This window comes from Poecilia reticulata, linkage group LG6 (genome assembly GCF_000633615.1).
Source record: "Poecilia reticulata strain Guanapo linkage group LG6, Guppy_female_1.0+MT, whole genome shotgun sequence".
Lineage (NCBI taxonomy): Eukaryota > Metazoa > Chordata > Actinopteri > Cyprinodontiformes > Poeciliidae > Poecilia > Poecilia reticulata.
In genome coordinates this window covers 26,483,814-26,504,856 of record NC_024336.1, presented here as the reverse complement: position 1 = coordinate 26,504,856, position 21,043 = coordinate 26,483,814, and the positions used below count along the sequence as shown (strand labels likewise).

General features: G+C 40.5%; 2 protein-coding genes across 5 annotated transcripts in view; one reads left to right on the top strand and one right to left on the bottom strand.

The window, feature by feature from the left end:
* Nucleotides 1–7,200, bottom strand: part of LOC103466481 (CD81 antigen-like) — a 12,482-nt gene extending 5,282 nt beyond the window's left edge. The window contains exons 1-2 of the mRNA XM_008412075.2: nt 7,009–7,200; nt 5,435–5,549 (exon numbers count right to left, since the gene is read on the bottom strand). Coding sequence (XP_008410297.1) covers nt 5,435–5,549; nt 7,009–7,074 — 181 coding nt within the window. The 5' untranslated portion in view covers nt 7,075–7,200. The remainder of the gene's footprint in view (nt 1–5,434; nt 5,550–7,008) is intronic.
* Nucleotides 7,201–8,455: 1,255 nt separating this feature from the next.
* The window catches only part of kcnc1b (potassium voltage-gated channel, Shaw-related subfamily, member 1b), a 20,666-nt gene continuing 8,078 nt past the window's right edge, over nt 8,456–21,043 (top strand). For 2 of the 4 annotated variants that reach the window (XM_008412074.2, XM_008412071.2), the window contains exons 1-3: nt 8,457–10,139; nt 14,453–15,368; nt 16,989–17,162. In XM_008412074.2, coding sequence (XP_008410296.1) covers nt 9,582–10,139; nt 14,453–15,368; nt 16,989–17,162 — 1,648 coding nt within the window. In that variant the 5' untranslated portion in view covers nt 8,457–9,581. Of the gene's footprint in view, nt 10,140–14,452; nt 15,369–16,988; nt 17,163–18,164; nt 20,841–21,043 lie in introns of those variants that run through there. The other 2 variants (XM_008412070.2, XM_008412073.2) reach the window with 2 other exon arrangements.

Genomic DNA, 21,043 nt, shown 5'->3' with positions numbered 1-21,043 from the left:
TCTGGCTTGCGGGCCGGTTCTCATAGTAATTAAATATCATTCAGGGGGCCATAGATAATTGATTTGCGGGCCGGATGTGGCCCGCGGGCCTTGACTTTGACATATGTGTTTTAAACCGTCTTCATGGTGAATTTGGGGGTCATTTACTCAGAAGACGATGATTATTTACACAGTAACTGGGGTCGTGGGGCCGTGGGGAAATGTGCCACAATAAGCTTCCTGTGAAAAAGGAGAACGGAACATAAGGAGGAAAATCAATGAAATAGTTTTCATGTAAATGACTGGAATGGTTATTTTCATGTCAGTCCATTAGTTTCGCTGTATGTGTTCCAGACAAAAACATCATTGGTGCCACAATGCCTTCATCCTTCAGTTCCTATCTAAACATTCATCAGCTTTTTGTTTAAATAAAAATATGAAGGCAGTTTAACAGATTATGCAGCAACATTCCCGTCTTTGATGTTTTTGAGATTGGAGCATTTTTTAAAAATATGGTAGAAGACGGATTCAGTCTTCGGCCCTCTCTTACAAACCGTTAGCTTCAGCCAACAAAAAAGAAGAAAAATCCCCTTCCTGAGGCTCTAAGGAGGCTGTTCTTCTGACTGATGAGACAAACGTGAAGGTTTTTGGAAGACGCCTGTCCTGTGACATCTGGCGTTGAACTGACGCAGCATTTCAGAAAAATAACATCATGTTGTTAGAAATGCTCTCATGACATTTTGGGGCTGCTTTGCTGCTTGAGGATCAGACTAAATTGTCGCAACCAAGAAACAGCCACGTATCGGGTTTGAGTGGGAAAACTTTTTTCCTTCAGTACCACTTTAATGCCGGGAGTCATTTCTGTTTCCATAAGCAGATTCACAGGAAGTATTTGTGCTGCACAGATTAGATACTGATTACATCTGTTTAAGCAGGAAATGATGAACATGAATTGTTCGAGTGATTAAATAAAATACCTAAGAAAAGACATAATCTGTTGTCGGGATTCTGTGTATTGAGATGAGTCACTTCCACTTTTTCACCGTTTCATGAATTGTCAGACCAGACACAATAAAAAAAGAAAACAATAAAACAGATGGGTGTAAAACATGAAATATGTCTTTTGAAAAAGCCGCTCAGCCTTTTCAGAGTCCTCTATTCTGATTTGCAGAGGAACCAACTCGCTGACCCGCTAACGAAGCCTGACAGTGCTCACCGAAATGAACCAGTGGTGACACAGGTCACCTAACACTGTATCTCATTTATCACACATAACCCAACACCCCCCCTTCTCTTTGCTTTCAGGACTTTTTCGTGGTACCAGGGGAAGGTTACCAGGGCCAGTAAATCTGCAATGCAGCAAAGGAGCCATTATTTCCACTGCCCTCCATTACTATGACAACACCCTTTGAGGTTCGGCATCTATTGAGTCTTTAAAGGAGACATGCGCTTTCAGACCTCTGGAGAAGTCCATTTATTTCCTGTCTCTCAGAATAATCTCCAGAAGCTTCACTTGTCCGTCTCGCTCAGTACTTGAATAGAACAAAAAAGGAAGAAGTGATTTTCACACCATCGGAGGAGGACACCGATAAACTGAAATAAACTCAAGATAAAAAGATACGGTTATAAATCTTGCCTGTAATTTAAAAACAGTTATTTTACAAAGTCAAAAGCAGACTGATGAAATATGCAGGGTATCTTGGACTCCCTCTTTATGCAATCCAGGGCAGCGCAGTAACCTAAAAATGATTTACTACCCTCGAAGATATGCCAGCAGTTTAAAGGGGATGCTCTACTTCGATGCTTATTTTTGTTTTTGGCCGAGAACCAGAGAACATCATAACCCTCAAACTTTTTTCTTTTTGTCACATTACATCTAGAAACGTAACCAAAATATTATGCATGCATGCAACATTCACGTGACTGATTAGCAACACAACTGTGGAGTGGAAGCAAAAAGCAGCTGGTTTTCAACATTTCTTTAATAAATGAAAATCTGAAAGGTTTCATCCAGGATTTCCATGAACTCTGACCTGCTTTCCAGTCCATGGTGAGAATGGACTGGAAATTATAGACAGTCCTGAGGATCCTCTTTGTAAGGCTGTCATGCAGTAAAACAGTGTTTTCAGTCAGATACTTCTCCATATATGCTGAGAGACAGACTGCTACAGGAGATCCTTCCTGGCCACCCCCATCAGAACCTACAAGAACTGTTTGAGGAAACTTTTTATAGCATGAATTGCACCAAGTATTATTTTCATTTTGGGATTCTAAAGTATTTTTGAACTGATTTTGACTTAAATTTAATGTGTCCACGCAACAACACAATGAACATCAATGCATCTCGTTTTGCTCTACAGTTTCACTTTTCTTAGTTTGCTCATTGTTGGTGTTTTTTTTTTAGCTGTTATATCTTATTTTAATCAACGTTAACTTAGATGTTTTCAAAAAGTGCTGAATAAATAAAATATTTTATCGATTGACTGAATAAACCAAAGTTTCACAAGATGTCTGTTGCATTAATTTGTGCTTTTTTTTTGCCTATCTCAGAAGAGCAGTTTAATAATAAATGTAGCTGTTTACTCTCTTGTGCATCCCCTCATCCCCTGACTCTGAGTTTATGTGTATAATACATTATGAGGATTTTTCTCATTTTCCTCACAGCAAGCTAAGCTCAAAAGTTCAACTATGAAGGAGTCGGAGGCCGTGGCACAAACCAGACCAGACAACTGCTACCAGTAAGGTTCTCAAGTGCTGCAGCAGAGGTGGGAGCGTGTGTATTTCCAGTCTTACATAAATACCACTTTGGTGTGCCAGTAAGCTAAAAAAACACCCACTTCAAACTCTAATTTGAGGGATAATGTGCACATGTATGAGATTATTTGAATTATGCTAGGGCGTATGTTGAAGGGATGGCTAAAAAAACGAAATATTCCCTTGATCTTGCCTGGGTGGGCCTTCCTTGCCGCCACTGCTTTAAAATCATGAGAGTGCCTCCTCTCCACTATAAAAAGCTCGAGTTTGACTTTGTCCCATATACTTACGGAGGGGGTAAGCATGGCAGAACAGCAGGAGCCCAGATGTAAATTAATGGTTTTACTGGAGTTCACCGCCGCAGCAAAACCAAGATCATGGGCCCTTGAAATGCTTACATCATGTCATGTTTCGCTGTTTAGGAAGCTGAGAGCAGTGAACGATGGCGACAAGATACACGCTGCATGATCTGAAGGAAACTAAAGAGCATTTGCTACAAGATGAAATATAAGATTAGAAGAAAAAGTGAGAAACAGAAGGCACAGTTCATGTTTATGTTTCTGCACCGCTCTCAAAGGCAGTGTTTCTAGACTCCACATCTGTTGCGACATCTGTCTGAAACATCTGGCTGCTATCAAATGATCACCCAAGGAGACTGAAGGAGACTCAGAACCTAAACATGTACATAAAACGTTTTTAATTCAGAAACGCTCACCCACGGTGAGGTCATGGGACTGAGTGAAAGCTGGTCGTAACCACTCTTAAGGCGAGACGCGGAACTGCGCAGGTCCTGTTTCCTATTGTTAGAGGTCAAGTCAGCCCACACGGGTCTAATTATATGTTTTAGGTGGCTGTGCTAAGACAGCTCTTTCTTTGTGTTCACAATTAAGGATAAAGACAAAATTAGTAGATGTAAACTTTTTTAGATCAACTAAATGATGAGGGGTGTTTGAGCCTCCAGAAAAACATTGGAGAATGAGCAGCAATAAACTTTTTGATGTAACCACTGCATAAGTGATTTTGTAGTAATGATTCCAAGGCTTACATTCGTTTCTCCATCTCTCTGTTCCAGTGGGACGCCAATCCGAGAAGCTCATCAAACTACACATAAAAATTGTTGATGTGATGTTACATTTTAATTAATTAATATTTTACTTCAACCATTTGTTTTATGTTTTAGGAATATTAGAATAGTTACTGGTGCCATTTAAGCACTTAAAGTAATTTTCATAAGATGCCAGAAAAATGCCTTGGCCCCTCCCCCACGTATTTCTGTCCCCTGCTGATCATCTCATCCCTAAGCTTGCAGTTAAGACAAATTCAGCTCTAAGTAAAGGTTTCCAGACACAAAAAATAAGATGTGAAAATGAAAAGAGCACGACCTGTAATTTATGCAAAGTGTTCCTGTCAAGCAGATAACTTCACCAAGTATGCGGGAAATACACTGACTGGCCAAAACAACAACAAAGAAGTCTCCACCCGAATTTAAATAAGCAAATAGTTATAAGTTGCTGGATGGAAAACTGTCTTCCAGCTGGCAACAAGTTATTTAACCCCAGCTATTACAATGAGTTACTTTTCATTTCTTTAACAGTGTGGAAAGATGCATCCTGTAGTCGTGGAAAAGATGTTAGTTTGTTTAAAATGAGTCAAATCATTGACACCAAGCAAATAATACATCTAAGGAAATTGCGGATGTGACTAAAATTTAGTTGAGAACTCTACAATACATTGCTAAAAACTGGGAGGACAGCGGGGAACCTGCTTCTGTGATGAAGAAAAACTCCTGAATGACCGTGATCAACATTTGGTGGAAACAATAGTAGAACTCAGAGCTATGTTCAAAAGTGAAAGTAAGAGCATTTTCACACCCAGAATGTGAAGGAAACTCTGTTTTTCCATAGGGAGAATAAACATTGAGGTTAACTGGAGGAAATCTGCTAGGGAGCACAAAGACTGGACTCTGGAGCGACACAAGAAGGTCATGTGACCAGATGAGTCCAGATTTACCGTCTTCCAGAGTGATGGGCTCCTCAACAGGATAAGAAAAGAGGCAGATTAAGTGATACAGTCATCATGATTGGTGTCTACTGTTGCAGCCTGAGGGGGAAGTGCCTGTCACATGGGGTTACTGCAGTTAGTCGGGTCAAAGTTCACCAACATTACGGGGACTAATCCCATCCGGGGATTGTTTCTTCCCTGTTGACACGAGGATATTTTAAGATGATATCTCCAAGCTTCATTGTGCTAAAATTATCAACGTGTGGTTCAGTGAGAAGAAGACATCTTCACACATGGATCGGCCGCCACAGAGTTCACACCCTAACCCCATTGGGGAACTGTGTGATGTTCTGGTGAAGGTTTGGCACAGAGCTTTCCCTTCATCAATACCAGGTCTTGGTGAAAAATGTATGCAACACTGCATGAAATAAATGTCCAAGACTTTGAGTATGTCTTATTCACAATTTACTTTACTTTTCATATCTGATCTGAGTGCGGTCAACAGATTTCCTTTAGGGGTTTTGGAGTAAATGGGTCTAACTGTGAAGGCTTGTTGGACTTTTAAGAATTTTATTTAAAAAGGATACGTGCCACTTTCTATCAACTGTACAAATCTGTGCCGGTTTGTGTTGGTCTAGAACATAAAATCCCAATGAACGTCGCTGAAATTAGTTGCAGTTTTACTGTGGTGGATACTCACTGATGTAAAAGGTGCTCGGCGCCTGCTGGCCTTCAAACTGAAGTATGAGGAGGTTGCTGGTTTTACTGTCATGGCGTAACCACAGGGCCACTCCTAAGATCACACCTCCGGCCAGCTGTCGCAAAGGGAAACAGGCTTTAATGATTCATTCTCACATTTTATCTGCCTACTGTAACGACACCCTGAGGGAGGGTCAGAGCCACGTATGAACATACAGAAAAATACAAACAATGACATGAAACCCAGGTTAATAATTTGCTTAAATTAAGCAAGCGTTCAAAAACGGTCTTCTGACTTCTTTCTCACTATGTGCTGAACTCCACTGTGGAGCTGAGGTCTGAGAGAAGAAAGGACATCCTGACACCTCAGTGACCTGTGGCACAGTACGTGACCTCACAGCATTGTTTGCAGCCAAATCAACAAAGAAGTATTTTTTTTAAAAATCTTTTAAACTTGCCTTGTTTGCTTTTCTGTAACCAAAAAAATAAATAAATAAAAAAATCTATCAATATCTTATCCTAAAAGTCAACTGGTGGGTTTGCATGTCTGTGCCAATATTCAAGCTATAATCAAGAAATCTATCCCCCGTTCTTATTCTGTCTCTTTTTTCCCACCTGGCTGGTCACCATTGTTCCCAAAGAAACAGGAAACTCAAATCATGATGTGAAAAATAGCCGAACGAGGAAGACGGGGCTCAAGAGCTTTCACAAAGACGGGCACAGCGGCAAAACCAACAGAGGAAACAGCCGATCAAGTGCGGCCTGTCCAGGATGTGGTGACTCCTTGCTCATCTAAACAATGCGCCGTTGTTGTGTGCTCCAAAGAGGCACACAGCAGCGGTATCTACTGGAAACTTAAATGTAGGACCTAGGTGAATATCAGTGTGGGATAATTTGGCAGATAAATAATAAAGCTATGTTTTCTTTTGTAACCCATGTGTATTTGAACATATTTTAAGAGTGAGTTCCCAAAGAAAAAATTATTGAAATGACCAGAAATGGTGAGATTTTGGACATTTTTGAGGTTTGTAGCAAAACTCTCTCCAAAAATCAGTTCAATTGTTCAGTTTTAAGTGTTTTTGAGCGTTATTATAGCCTACTGAGGGTACATCTGTCATTTAATTTTCAAAATGAAGCTCTGTATCTATTGGGTTTTTCCTGATCTTGACCTAAAGTGACAACAATGATGGATTTTAAGGAGAGTTTATAAGAAAGGGTGATGAAAAGAATCTCATCCCACTGAGAAATCCTGAATGATCCCCTCCCAGCTTTTGGTGGTCCCGTCTTTGACTCATCAACAAACTTCTTTCCAACAAACTTCCTCTACTTCTGAAAGTAACTGTTGGCAAAAGAGTGAGAGCTTTTCCATCTTCTGTCTGATCAAGGTATGAATAAATTCTGCTTCCCCACTGCAGACACAGGAGTCACAAAGAGCACAGGATGTAGTTCTCAAAGTTTAAAGATTGGATCTATTTAAATGCAAATTTCAAACATTCTGTTTTAAAAAAGAAGGGAAACTAAACAACTCAAACACCAGAGATGTAAAACAAAAGAGTAAAGTAAAGATTGACTCACCCAGAAAATAAAATTAAAGAAGAATAACATATATTTTATGCATTTCGTACAGCCTGCCACAGCCATTGTTGCCGCTTCTTTTCAGCTCGTCCTTCTGCTCAAACCAAAGTCTACTTTCAGGGATCACTCAGATTTTATTCGAGCCAGCTAAAACAGAAAACTCCTCCTTCGTAACGAAGAGTGAAAACCGAGACGGGGTTCTGCCCACTGAGCGCAGCAGACAGGACAAGGCAGAGAGGAAAAACAGAGTGTGGAGGGAGGGAGCCCCGTTTCCTTTCGGCAGGGTTAGGATTCCAGACGCAAGTTAGATTTATCCAGTTACAAGTGAGACATACAGAGTGGCTTGCAAAAATGTCTTGAATGTTTTTACACTTCACCTCAATGCAACCGTAAATCTGTATTTTATTAGGGTTTTACATGGATCAATACAAGTGCAAGTACCGTTCCAAGTCTTTTGGTGTTTTCCTCTACAAAACTTTCTCATGTAAAGACTGAAATATTTGTTCATTCTTCTTCAAGTAAAGTTCAACCTGACTTGTCTTGATTCAACTCAGGTCAGACTGGATGGTCAGTCAATTCTCAAATGCCTGTCACAAATGATCCATTGTGTTTAAGTTTGAAACTTGACCATTGGGCCATTTGAACACATGGAATTGTTTGGATCTGATCCACTCATTGTACTGGCTGCTTAGGGTCATTGTCCTACATTAAAGTGAACCTCTGCTACTCTCTACAATGTATTTTCTTTATTTATTTATTTCTTTATTTAATTCTTAACCATGTTTTCTTTCCAGAGCCATTCATCTTCCTAGGAATCAAAGGTGTTGAATACATAAGTATGACACACTTTTCAGATTTTTTTCTGAAAATATTTTTAAAACCATGCATAATTTTTCTTTAATTTGTATTTTCTCTATGCTGGTCTATCACATAAAATCTAAAAAAAACAACAACAAAACAAAACAAAAACAACAACAACAACAACAAAACTCTTTGTTATGCAACATCTAGATCCTCTGTTAAGGAGGACTATGTAAGAAAACTGGAAGACTGTTCACTATTTCTTAAGATGTTAATTCCTACTGGTCAATCAAAATAAGTCGAAAAAAAGAAAGAAAGAAAGAAAGAAAGAAAGAAAGAAAGAAAGAAAGAAAGAAAGAAAGAAAGAAAGAAAGAAAGAAAGAAAGAAAGAAAGAAAGAAANAAAGAAAGAAAGAAAGAAAGAAAGAAAGAAAGAAAGAAAGAAAGAAAGAAAGAAAGAAAGAAAGAAAGAAAGAAAGAAAGAAAGAAAGAAAGAAAATCTGTCGATACTAGAATGAAGATACTTTGCAAATGTTCTTATAGTGGTTAATAGCGCCCTCTGCTGTCAAATAACCCCCAAGCAGAAGGCTTGTAATTATTCAGAAGAAATGCAGCGCATATTTTTATATTCAAATATTATCCATGATTATTTTCTGTCTTTGCATGTCCTGTCTATGCTCTTAGTGAGGTCCGTGATCTTGGTGTAGATAAATCTGAAGCCTGATATTTGTTTATATTTAAATCCCACAGAAGGTAAGTGATCTGTGATCTGTGATCTGTGATCTGTGGTTAGAGGCGCATCTGCGCGTTTGTGGCTCCAGGGTCACACCTTCAGCAGACAGCTGCGCAGGAGGATGGACGGCGCTTCCCTACAGGCTGTGGGAGCTGCTCTCCGACCACAAGGAGAAGTGAGACAAATGAGAAAAAGTGAGCAGCTGTAAGACTATTTCAATATTTTCAATTGAGAGGAGATGCTGTAAGTGCAAGCTCCTCCACTGGGCATGCTCGATCTGGTTTGAAACAGGAGCAGAGAGGCTCGGTGTGAATAACAGGCAGTTTGGGCGTTTTTTTTGAGGAGGCTCGTCGCCCTCTTCATCCTCGATTCTCCTTATCTGGTTTGGTGTACAGATCTGAGAAGAGGACCGATCTCCCTTTGATCTGACTGGGATATTTTTCATCCCGATCATGCATGAATGACACCGGTGAAGATCTGCGCTCTGATCTTATCTGCTGAGACAAAGAGCGGCCGTGTGTAGCGGTGGCGTCGCCCAAAGAGCGCGGAGAGGGAGCGGGCTGAGCTGAGCGTGAGGGAGGCGAGTCTGGAGGCAGCTCCGCGTCTCCATCAGACGCTGTCCGCTCAGCACCACCGCAGTCACCTTGCTGTGAAAGTCACGAACAACAGGCGACCTGCTGGATTCAATGAGCCGATCTGGAAACTGTTGCCGTTTGTGTTTTGTTTCGGGTTTCTGATCTGGGAGCAATGTGACGTCCGTTCCTAATGTGATTCCATTGGCTGCACTCATTTTGGATGTCGATTTTATACCTTCAGCAGAGCCTGGCAATGTTAACAGTTTGAAATCAGCCAGGTGCATGTCAGGTGATGGTAAGGAGTACAGGGTAATAGAGGGAAAGCATGTCAAACACCACTGATTTCCTCCCAACTGGCGACTGGTTGCTTTGTGCGTAATTGCTGTGCGCCCGCCGATATAGAGGTACATCTAGACTGACCTTTGCAATGAGGGGAACTTAGTGGAGAAATGCCTAAGGGACGCGATGGGCCTGAGCGACGACAAGGATCGCATTGTGATAAACGTGGGAGGGATCAGACATCAGACATACCGCAGTACCCTGCGCACCCTACCTGGAACCCGCTTGTCCTGGCTGGCCGAGCCTGACGCGCCCAACCACTTCGACTATGACGCCAAGATCGAGGAGTTCTTCTTCGACCGACACCCGGGCGTTTTTGCACACATCCTTAATTACTACAGGACGGGTAAACTGCACTGCCCGGCCGACGTCTGCGGGCCGCTGTATGAGGAGGAGCTGGCCTTCTGGGGCATCGATGAGACAGACGTGGAGCCATGCTGCTGGATGACCTATCGACAGCACCGGGAGGCAGAGGAGGCCCTTGATAGTTTCGGCGGAGGGGGTCTGTTAGACCTGGGGAGCGAGGATCCGGAGCCAGAGCCGGAGCATGAGGATGATGATGAGATGACAAGGAGGCTGGCGCAGGGGGATTCGCCTGATGTGAGGAGTGGCAGCCTGTGGAGCCGCTGGCAGAAACGGGTCTGGGCTCTGTTCGAGGATCCATACTCTTCAAAATATGCCAGGGTGAGTGTTTTTTTTTCTTCTTCTCCTTCTCTTTCGTATGTTATTGTTGTTCTAGTTTCATCTGAATTGGGTTGCAGTGTAATAAGCCAGACAGTCTGCATGCATAATTAATGACTTTCAGGTGGGACCATTTATGTTTCAATGAGCTGCTAAATTTATTTGTTTATTTAAGCTTAAATGATTACTGTGACTCCCACAGGCTATTATTTATTTATGCATATTCTATTAGTAAAACAAAACTCCTGAAATTCTGTTCTGGCTTTTGGCCCAAGATTATCAGTGGCCCCCAACTGGCCACCTTCTTGAAGCGGCCCTGGGTAAACAAAGCCTAATTCTCTATAAGCAGAAATCGGTCTTGATCAGTGGCGTCACGAAGATGTAGGAGGGTGAGGGGGTTAAAGGGCATCCAGGCCCCCGGGACAGAAAGGGTTGTTTACATTTCTTTCTACCTGCTATTAAAATAAATATATCCGTTTTAAATCCTCATGTAACCAAATCTCCCCTTTACTCTTATTATGCCATAATAAAATTAAAAATTTAAAGCTTACGGTTTTGATGTGTCCACCACAGGATGGTTAGCGTCCCTGTTTCATCAGTGTGTTTGTTTTCATCAAGCTGAGTTACACTTGTTAAATGTTTTATTTATCAAACACTTATTTGATTTTTTTATCATTTAAAAAAAGGAAGAGAGTGAGTTACCGCATTTATTATTGCATTTTATATGGTTAGTTTATAACCTTTTATGTCTTCAATGGCACTTTATGAATTTATTCATTGTTAATCAATATTTGCTGTGCTATTCAGCTTTAATGTGTCTGAAAATCTATCTGTTCTTATTTTTAAATTATGGACTTAAAATGACAGACAGAAATCTACCACTAAATCAACTAAACTACATTATTTGTTCATTTATTTCTTTAAAGCTTATTTTATGTTTATCTTGATGTTATGCCACTTCTATTTAAAAGCATGCCATTTTTTAATCAATTACTCATTCCAAATGTCCCTGTATATGACAACAGAGTAATAAAACTCACAAAACCCAAATTAAAATTCTGTTATAGTTTAGTTTTAGTGATTTATTGAAAGACGATCAATCCTCTTGCCACGTAACTCTGCGGATGAGCCTCTGCTCCTGACAGAACCAGTCAGAACTGTACAAACAACACTTGTTAATTTGCCTTTGCTGTTGTGATGGCACAACAGAAATTGATGAGCTCAGGAGGCTTTTTATGACCTTGCTTTGTACTCCCTGGGGTTTCCACAGCAGGTCGATGAGAGCACAAAGACAGAGCAGAGAGAGAAAACAAACATATCTTATGCAGATAAACGATTTGGATGCGAATCGTAGCTTCCACTCTCCTCCAGCAGACAGATGCAGAACCTCGCTCAGCCTCCAACAGGTCTTTAGATTGTTATTTTCAGGACAGAAGGATTATATAGGTCAGCTCCACATAAGGACACCAGCTCTTTGGCACCAACGAATTGTTTGTGGCAGACCTCCAAACAGAAATGAGGCTGCTGTTTCAGGTGTCGTTATTAGTCCTTGTTACGGGCACTTTTCCATCTGGGCACAATGCCCCACGTTGGTGAAAATGAAATAACAACCAGCTTTTTAGATGCTTCAGAAAGGCCACAGAGCCCCTACAAAGGACCGCTGTGCTGCACGCTGTTTGAACAGCTGTACCAACCTGACTGGTGTAAACAGTCAAGCTGCTTTAAAGGAAGTCTATATTGACCAGTTCTAACCCCTTAGGCTTTGGGCTCAGCAGTGTAACCTAACTGTGTACCATTTACAACATAATCTTTTAATGAAGTGAGAAAAATAGAAACCTGAATTTAAAAAAACTCCTAAAACTATAACACGTCCTACATTCAACAACAGGCCTGACAAAAGCAGATCAAAGATTGACAGAGTGCTACCAAAACTGGCAATAAGATTAATTAGATGTGAGCTTCAGAGTTAATTACAGACTCTATTCACAGCGGATCTAAGCCCTCGTTTCTGTATAGTAGGCCTGTGGTTTTTCCGAGACAGGGGGAATTATCAATAAAGAAAAAGTCTTTTGTCTTTTCACTGACTGCGCTCCTTCCTTACTGTCAGAGACGCATAATTCAGGGGGCGGCCCAATAAGACGCAGCGCTTGTTTCTTTGTTTGGAGGGTGGGATATTCAGCAAGCTGAATGTTTGGAGGCATTCGTGAACGAAATAAAAGAAGCTTATCAGGAAAAAAAAAGGCTTCATCACACTAAAGCTTGTTGACTGATATTGTCTACTCAATTTGAGCAGCAAAAAATTTTTACTATTATGAAAAATTTTGGCATCTGAAGAGATTCAGATAAAAAAAAAAAAACAGGCCACTTTAAAGGCGAAGGCAAGGATGTAAAATCTGACTTATTATGGAACACAGTGCAGAGGGGGTGGACAAAACAGCATTATGCAATCAGAGAAAACACTAACACTTTTTATTGCTTCAGAGCGCTGACACAAAATTCACTTTTAACCACATCAAGAAAAAAACTGTGAAGTCCATGACTGGACTGAGCTTTTCTTACATAATTCTTTCTAACAACTAGCATCATAAACTGAATTTAACTGAATTTTATTGGGATGTATTTGACTGAATATGAATCTCTCTATATGTTTATATTTATATTTACATGGATATGGACTGAAGCATTTGTCCTGCAAAGTTTGTTGAGATTACGTTTGTTCTGAATTGACGGCAAAAAAGACGGCTTGAACTCAACTGAAAAAAATCATGCAATATTCTACAAATATTCTCAAAGTTGGCTTTTTTTATGTGCACAGTCCTGCTGTTGACACAACTCAAATCTGAAGTCAATACCTAGAGTCCCCCTGAGCCACTACACTAATATTTGGAAGGGAAGCAGACTTTCATAAGCAGCGGTGATTTCCTCAGCTCGGTGAATGAGTCGTTGGTGATGAGGATGTCATAATGAGTGCCTGTTTTCCATCTTGTGCTGCGCGTCGGCCTCTCTGTGAATGGATGCTACTGCCAGGGAGTGCAGTGTTTGTTTTGCTCAGCAGAATGCACGCCCAGACCCGCTCCTGTTTTATTCAACTTACACCTTCCCTAAAGTCAGTCATTATTTCTTCACGCTACATAACAATCCCATGCATTAGTTTGAGAGGTACCACAAAGCTTGACTTTGATGCATTTTTACAAGCAAACAAGCAACTATTGATCCCACTTTTGCAGCTCATGGAATAGTAATCCCTCTCTTCCTGTTTACGCTTCCTGTCCACTCACCTCACTTACAATGAGGATGCTTATTCCTGCTTTAAGATAACAGTACACCATGTGGAGTAAGACAAATCACGGTCTTTTAAAATATGACATATGACACGTGACGAAAACAAGATAACTAAGCAAACTCATTCAGGTAGATATTATTTACGGGAGTCACATAACCAAATGTCCTTACAGTAGACTATCAGGACAATATAAAAAAGATACTTGAAGTCATGGATAGCCAAAGCAGGTACAAAATACTCCCAAAGGAGGCCTGATTTGATGCATGTCTTGTAACAGACAGATCCATTTTTTATGCAAAACAGTTGGGTACAAAACAACTAAAAATTAAAAAGTATAAATTGATAAAGAGGTGAATTGACCATCACCTGCTGTAAACCAGCACAGCATGATGGGAGGGAGATAACATGAGGAAGACACCATGACGAAAGGCCTCCACTCAATACCCCAGAGAGAGCCGCTGTTACGCTCATGTTGTGTGCCCCAGATCTCTGACAACCTAAATGTGATGAAATCTGAGAATCTAATCAATGCACAATGAAGGTCGATGTACTCTTTAGGTAAATTATGGGTTTCTCCCAGCTCTGAGTGATTCCCAGGAGCTGGTCCTCAGGACAGTGTGACCTTGTGTGGGGAAGGCCTACAGTAGTGGTTGTGCTGAAGGGAAAAGCCCAGACTAAAGGTTGAGGGTTAACAAAAATATCCCGTTTTTACTACTGTTCCAACTGCTGCAGGCTCTTTATAGTTCAGTATGTAGGTCACTTATAAGAATGACATGACATTGAGTCTCAGCATAAGCAGGAGGAGGAACAGGAAGTTCATCCAGATCATCCCCTTAAAGAGGAAAAACAGAGATAACACCGATTGACATCTGGTCATAGTCAAACCAGATGTTATTTCATGGATGATAGATTGAGCTGCATTGTGTCCTGCTGAAAATAGTTGCTAACCCATCAAGGTTGATTACATGCCTGTGATACTGTGCTCATTGTCCTCTCTGTCCTCATCTCCCTGTTATCTTTTTTCGCCTCTCAGTGGATTGCTCTGGCCTCGCTTTTCTTCATTCTGGTGTCGATCACCACCTTCTGTCTGGAGACCCACGAAGCCTTCAACCCGATTGTGAACCGCACCGAGACGGAAGTGCTGGACAATGAAACGGTGGTGAGCACATACCAGGAGACGGAGACGGCGGCCTACCTCACCTACATCGAGGGCGTCTGCGTTGTGTGGTTCACTTTTGAGTTCCTGATGCGAATAACTTTCTGTCCGAACAAATGTGACTTCATTCGGAACGCGCTCAACATCATCGACTTTGTGGCCATCCTGCCCTTCTACCTGGAGGTGAGCCTCAGCGGGCTGTCCTCCAAGGCAGCGAAAGACGTGCTGGGATTCCTGAGAGTTGTCCGCTTTGTGCGGATCCTGCGCATCTTCAAGCTAACCCGTCACTTTGTGGGGCTGCGAGTTCTGGGTCACACTCTGAGGGCCAGCACCAACGAGTTCCTCCTCCTCATTATTTTCCTTGCTCTTGGCGTCCTCATCTTTGCCACAATGATCTACTACGCAGAACGCATTGGCGCCGACCCCAACGACCCGAGAGCCAGTGAGCATACACAGTTCAAGAACATCCCAATCGGATTCTGGTGGGCGGTGGTGACGATGACGACCCTCGGCTACGGAGACATGTACCCTCAAACGACCTTTGGCATGCTGGTTGGAGCCCTGTGCGCCCTGGCTGGTGTGCTGACCATCGCCATGCCCGTACCAGTAATTGTCAACAACTTTGGAATGTACTACTCCCTGGCAATGGCTAAACAGAAACTACCAAAGAAAAAAAACAGGCATATCCCCAGAGCGCCCCAACCAGGCTCCCCTAACTACTGTAAGTCCAGCATCAGCTCCCAGCATCCAAGCCCTATAGCCCACGACGATGTGTTTGAGATCAAATTTCAAGGTAAGCAAGAAGCAAAACACAAACTCTCGCGTACTGTTGCTGAAGTTGATTTCTCCTACAGAAATAGCCGTTTCACTAGTTAGCAGCTGATTGTGTACTTCAGTCAGCTGCTGACTCAGACACGAGACTAAACAAAAACACAATTCTGAAAACAATCAATGAAATGCAGTATGAAATAAAAAGACCATTTGACTTTTGATAAAAGAAAAAAAGAGACCCTGAGTATTCTTGCTATTGATTTTGCATTTCCTAATGCAGTGACTCATACTCCATGACTTTTAAGACTGAGAGGATGCAGTTGCAATGTTAAGTACAACCATTAGTAGATGCTGTAACAACTTAATGCCCCTCTGGTGATGTCAGCGATGAGATATATTGGTCTTTGCCAGAGGTGGTTACATCAGCAGCTCAAGGTAAACAACAGGCACAAAAGTTTTACAACGCCTTGAACTTTTATCTCACATTTTGTGTCACCACAACAAGCTTTAAGGTATTTTGTTTGTTTCTTATGTGATAGAAAAACACAAATTTACTGCAAAGTGGAAGGAAGTTATGATTTCTAATAATATTTACAAATAAAAAGAGGAGACATTTCTTGTGAAAACATATTCAGTCCCCTTTTCTCTGAAACTGCAAAATAAACCAATCATCTCAGTGAGTACATTTTTGTATAATTTAAGTATAAATACAATTGTCTTGAGAGCAACTAGTGTCCCAAACACCAAGCAACACAGCAGACAGATGAAAAAGTTTAAAGCTGGTTTAGATTATAAGTAAGTGAATATTTTTTCCTTCTAAAAACTATCCAAGAGTGTGGTACAACTGCGAACCTACCAGAAACCTGCACTCTAGCTGAAAGGCAAACATCTGAGACTAAATGGAAGAGCAAAAAGAAGAGAGTCTTTGTTGAAAGAAAGCTGCAAGAATAAATCCTGTTTGTAGTTTGTAAAAAGGACAATGTGTGACCAAAATGTAGTTTTTCATTTGCCAAAATGCCTTTTTTTATTTTGAGGGGGAAACTATCTACTTTACACAATCTATAAACAGTGTTCACATGTTGAAATGTGGTGATGGAAGCAGCATGATGCCACAATGCTTTTTTTTAGGGACTGGGAAGCTGGTCAATCCTGGATGAAAGTCTATTGACAGCTGTGAAACGCTTGAGACTGGAGCAGAGTTTCACCTTCGAGCAGGACAATTCAAGTCAATTCAATTTAATAACATTTAATTTGTCCCCAATGGACAAGTCAAAGACATGTTTCAGTGAAATGTTTTAGGGTCAGATATCTTCATATGCTACAGTAATCCAGTGCGTGTTACACTTTCTATATTTAAAATCTTAACATCAATTGGAAAAACAATTTGACTTTCATTCATCATAATGATGTGCTACTTTGTGTTGGTTATTATCAAAAATACTTCTAAACCTTGCAAAAGTTCTCAATTGGTCAAAATGAGGAAAAGTTCAAAGGGTAAAAACCCATTTGGAAGGCACAGTATACTAACACCATTATTGTACAGGTCAATTCCTATGTGGACCCTGAGTAGGTCACAGGTAAAACAGCGTTGCCCTTAACATCATCGTCTTCCCATTTTAAAACTTTTGTTTGTTATTTTAAGATTCGAAGCTGAACGGCGAAGCGGCTAATGCAGCACTGGCCAACGAAGACTGCCCGCACATAGACCAGGCCATTTCTCCGGAGGAGATCTTCAGCCCCAGCGAGCGAGAGCGGCCCTGCTTCTTGGTCACCACGGCTGAACACCCCAACCACACGGGGGGCAGAGTGAGGAGGGGTACGTACAGCAACAGCCAATCACAGGCCCCCCCGAGACACTGACACCCTGTAGGCAATAGACATGACATGCTCCTTTTTTGCATCAGCTTTTTCCACGCACATCCAAAACACACACACACACACACACACACACACACGCACACACACGCAGACACACACACAGCAAACCTCACCACTCACTTTTCCTCAATCATTCTGCTGGAGATTGTACACAATGCCAACCCCCACACACGCACAATCCCCACAAACGTCAAGGATAATCCACATCTACATGAGATATATTTTTTATACCATGCATAATGTAAGACCCCTATTTATTTACTAGTAAGAAAGCTATTTTTAAGATTTATATGATCTAGAATGTGTCGTCTTATATGGCTAGGGGAGTATTTTTCGTGCTACATGTGTATCATGTACGTTTATGTGTTTTAATGATAAGTAATGTGTGGGATTCTGACTTACAAGAACATTCCTCTTGACCATAACGGTGCATGAAGTGTCTTGCTGATGGGTGCTATCAGTATGGTGAAGGAGCACAACACGAAAAGTGAATTATTGCCATTAATATTATCATTATTATTACAGCTTAAGACAATTTAAAATTCTATTTTAAATGAAAAAAAGTTCAAAACATTCCTCTTGAAGGTGATGTAAGTGTGTGCAGCAACTGGCACACGGAATGAAATTCAGCTTGTAGCCGAGCGTAGACCTCCTGCCCACGGTGCCTATTGTTCTGTCTTGTTACAGTGTTCTACTCCAAACCATTCCAGTACCACCCGGTGCATGCTGTTGTACTCCTGATGCACTCAATGCATGGAGAATAATAATCTGTCTCAAGTCTGTGTTGACCTGTTTCTTTGGAGGCAAAAACAAGAAAGCAACAGGTGTAGTGTAAGAAGTGAGGAATACCAACAACAAAAAAAAAAAAAAGAAAGAAAACCTTCTGTCATGGATCCAGTGCTGCAGTGTACTCAGAACGTTCTCTGTTTTCCAACTGAAGGTTATGAAAAGCCTTGGAGCCTTAACAGCATGTCTGGCATGAGCGGGGATGCCTCTGGAGTGTCCTCAGTGTCCGCCCTGCCCTGCAGCCCACCCTGTCTAATGCAGCACTCACATTCTCCCATCCCATCCATTATGTAGCATGGTTGAGTAGCAGACACAATGCCATTGGAAGGGCCAGTCCACAATCCTACCTTCTTATCTCTCCTGTCAGACTTTGCTTTGACACTTCCTGCCTTCGCTCCTGATTTTGTTTTCTTCTCATTTTTGTTTGCGTTGGTTTTTCCTTTCCCTGGGACAATGTATCCTAACTGTGCTTAAACTTAAGCTTCCCAAGCGATACACTTGGGTGTGTCATCATATCCTAAAGTAGTCAACATTGGCACATGCCACTCTGCATGGGCCACCAGAGCTGCAGACGAAGCATTGTTCTACTGCAGGCCAACTCCTCTTTTTTTTCCTGTGTTGACATCATTGCCTGTTGCTCTGTTGCTTTTGATCTCTCATACTCTTCTGCTAATAAGTTTGATCTCATTTGCTTTTTTTTTTTTTTTTGTTGAATTTTTGTAAAAATATATATATATTTTTTTTTTTTCATGAGATGTAATCCCTGTTGATAGTTTGCTGGAAATTAACTCATTGCTTTGAAACATATCCAAAAGCTGTTAAGGCAACTGTCAAGCGCTTTGTGTGTTGCAAAGTAGAGACGTTTTCATGCAGAAGTGCAATCCAGACAAGACTCCATGTTAACTGAGTGACCGTTATATATATTTGAACGCAACGTTCACGATGTCCAATGAAATATGGAGATTATGACAATTCCTTTGATGCCAGGGATGGATACATTTAATGTCAACAGAATTAAAACTGTTAATTTGCATGAATTGCATGATAAATCATGTTCAACCAGAAGCTAATTGTAATGCAGTAACTGTAAGAAAAAAAAGAGAAGAATTTAAAAGCTTCCTAAGCTTTGTCATTCTTATGCATTTCAATACAGCTTTAGAAGAGACTCAGTCATAGCAGAGATTTGTATGTAGCCACCATTCTTTGCCTTTCCCCAACTTTATACATTTATTTTCCATGTCATTTGACCGGGGTCTCCAACTAACACAGAGCTGTTTAACTTGAACAAATTTGTCACAAAGCCAACAAATGCTATTTTATATGACAGTGTTTACTGGTAGTTTAGGGTTTTTAAACTCTGTAAATACTCTTGAGCAACTTCTGTTACTGCTGTGCTGCTTGACCGGATGCAGGACTCATGAGACATACGGGCGCACCTCAATAAATTAGTTATTTATTTTATTAACTGAAGCCAAAAAGTGAAACTCATATTATATAGACTAATTACATGCAGATTTATATATTTCAAGCATTTATTTCTGTAAATAAGACCAATAAAAAAGAAAAATTGAAGAATGAGCCATGTTTTGTCCTTCACTATTATAAGGACTGTTTACAAGACGGTTGTCCAGTAGGCAGACAAGTCAGGCAAAGTAAGCCAACAGAAAAAAGCTGGATCTTCACAGAAGGTTGTGCATTAGAAAAGTTGAAAGAAAAGAAAATCTGTTTTCTTAAATATCCATTTAAAAGGTATTTACAACAGACAGGGATGATTTGGGAGCCATGCTGGGTTTTATAGAGTCCAAAGTGAGAGTATTTTTCTACCAGGAACATTTAGAGCACCTCATGCTACCTTCAGCTGACAAGCTTTAAAGAAGTGCAGATTTCATTTTCCGGCACCTGTGGTGCTGGATCTGTCGGGAAATTCACTAGATCTAAATCTCACAGAGCAGGCCTTTTGCAAAACGGTCCTAAATCAAACATTGGGTTAAATTTACCTGCTTGGCAATAAATTAAACATTCAATATCCTAATTTAATGAACAAATTAGTTTGAATGTTATAGGAAGTGATCTGTTAAGCATTGCAATCCTAAAACATAAAGTCTATTCTTAGCAATAAGAGCACGATATGGGTCACTACTTGTTGTATTTGGTAAAATTCATGGACCCAAGTCAGTTTTTGAATAAAGTAGCCCAACATGCTACTAAAGCCATCTGGGTTTCCTCATTACCTCAGCAGTGGGTCGCCTCCATGCCCCACTGCGTTGATGCAGACGTTCCTGCAAAAGGAACCAAAGTGTTTCAGTAGGCAGTTATAAAAATCATTTTTTTTATTGGTCTTTTTTGATATTCAGATTTTCTAAGAAACTTACTTAGTTTTTTAATAGATATAAATTGTATTTAATTCAAAAGGAAATTAAATAAATGCTTTTAAAGAGATAGTTCTGTGTGTAATTATTAATATATACATATATTTCACTTTTGAATTCAACTACTGAAAAGTATTTATTAAGATGTGCCTGTAAAACAATGGTGCCTTCATATCAAGTAAAGCAGAGAGAAAGTCAGTAAGAAATTCACACCTTATTAAACAAATGTTCCCAGTGTAGCATCATTATGCCACTTTATTTCCTAAATAGGCACTTTTAGCTCCACCCTGATCCTCTGAATCAAATTAATATCCTCTTTGGTTATTGTTGTTACACACCAGTGATATCACAATTTAAAATTCAGCACCAAGCAAAAAAAAAAAAAAGATAAGCTGAAAGATAAAAGATGAAGGAGAAAATGATTTTATACTTCTCATATCTTGTATATTAAAGCACAAAAATAAAAGCAGCTCTACAGAGCCAAAATGTCTCAAGTTACAATCAGATATCACAAGCTGTGTGTTTGTCTAATGATCAATACTCCGACATGTATTGATACCGTTCCAACATTTATGCACAAGTCTTTTCAGGGCACTTTACTAAATTCTATATAGAGCAGTCAGTAATGTTTATTTCTGTAAGAAAAAAGAAGGTATGGTAATTA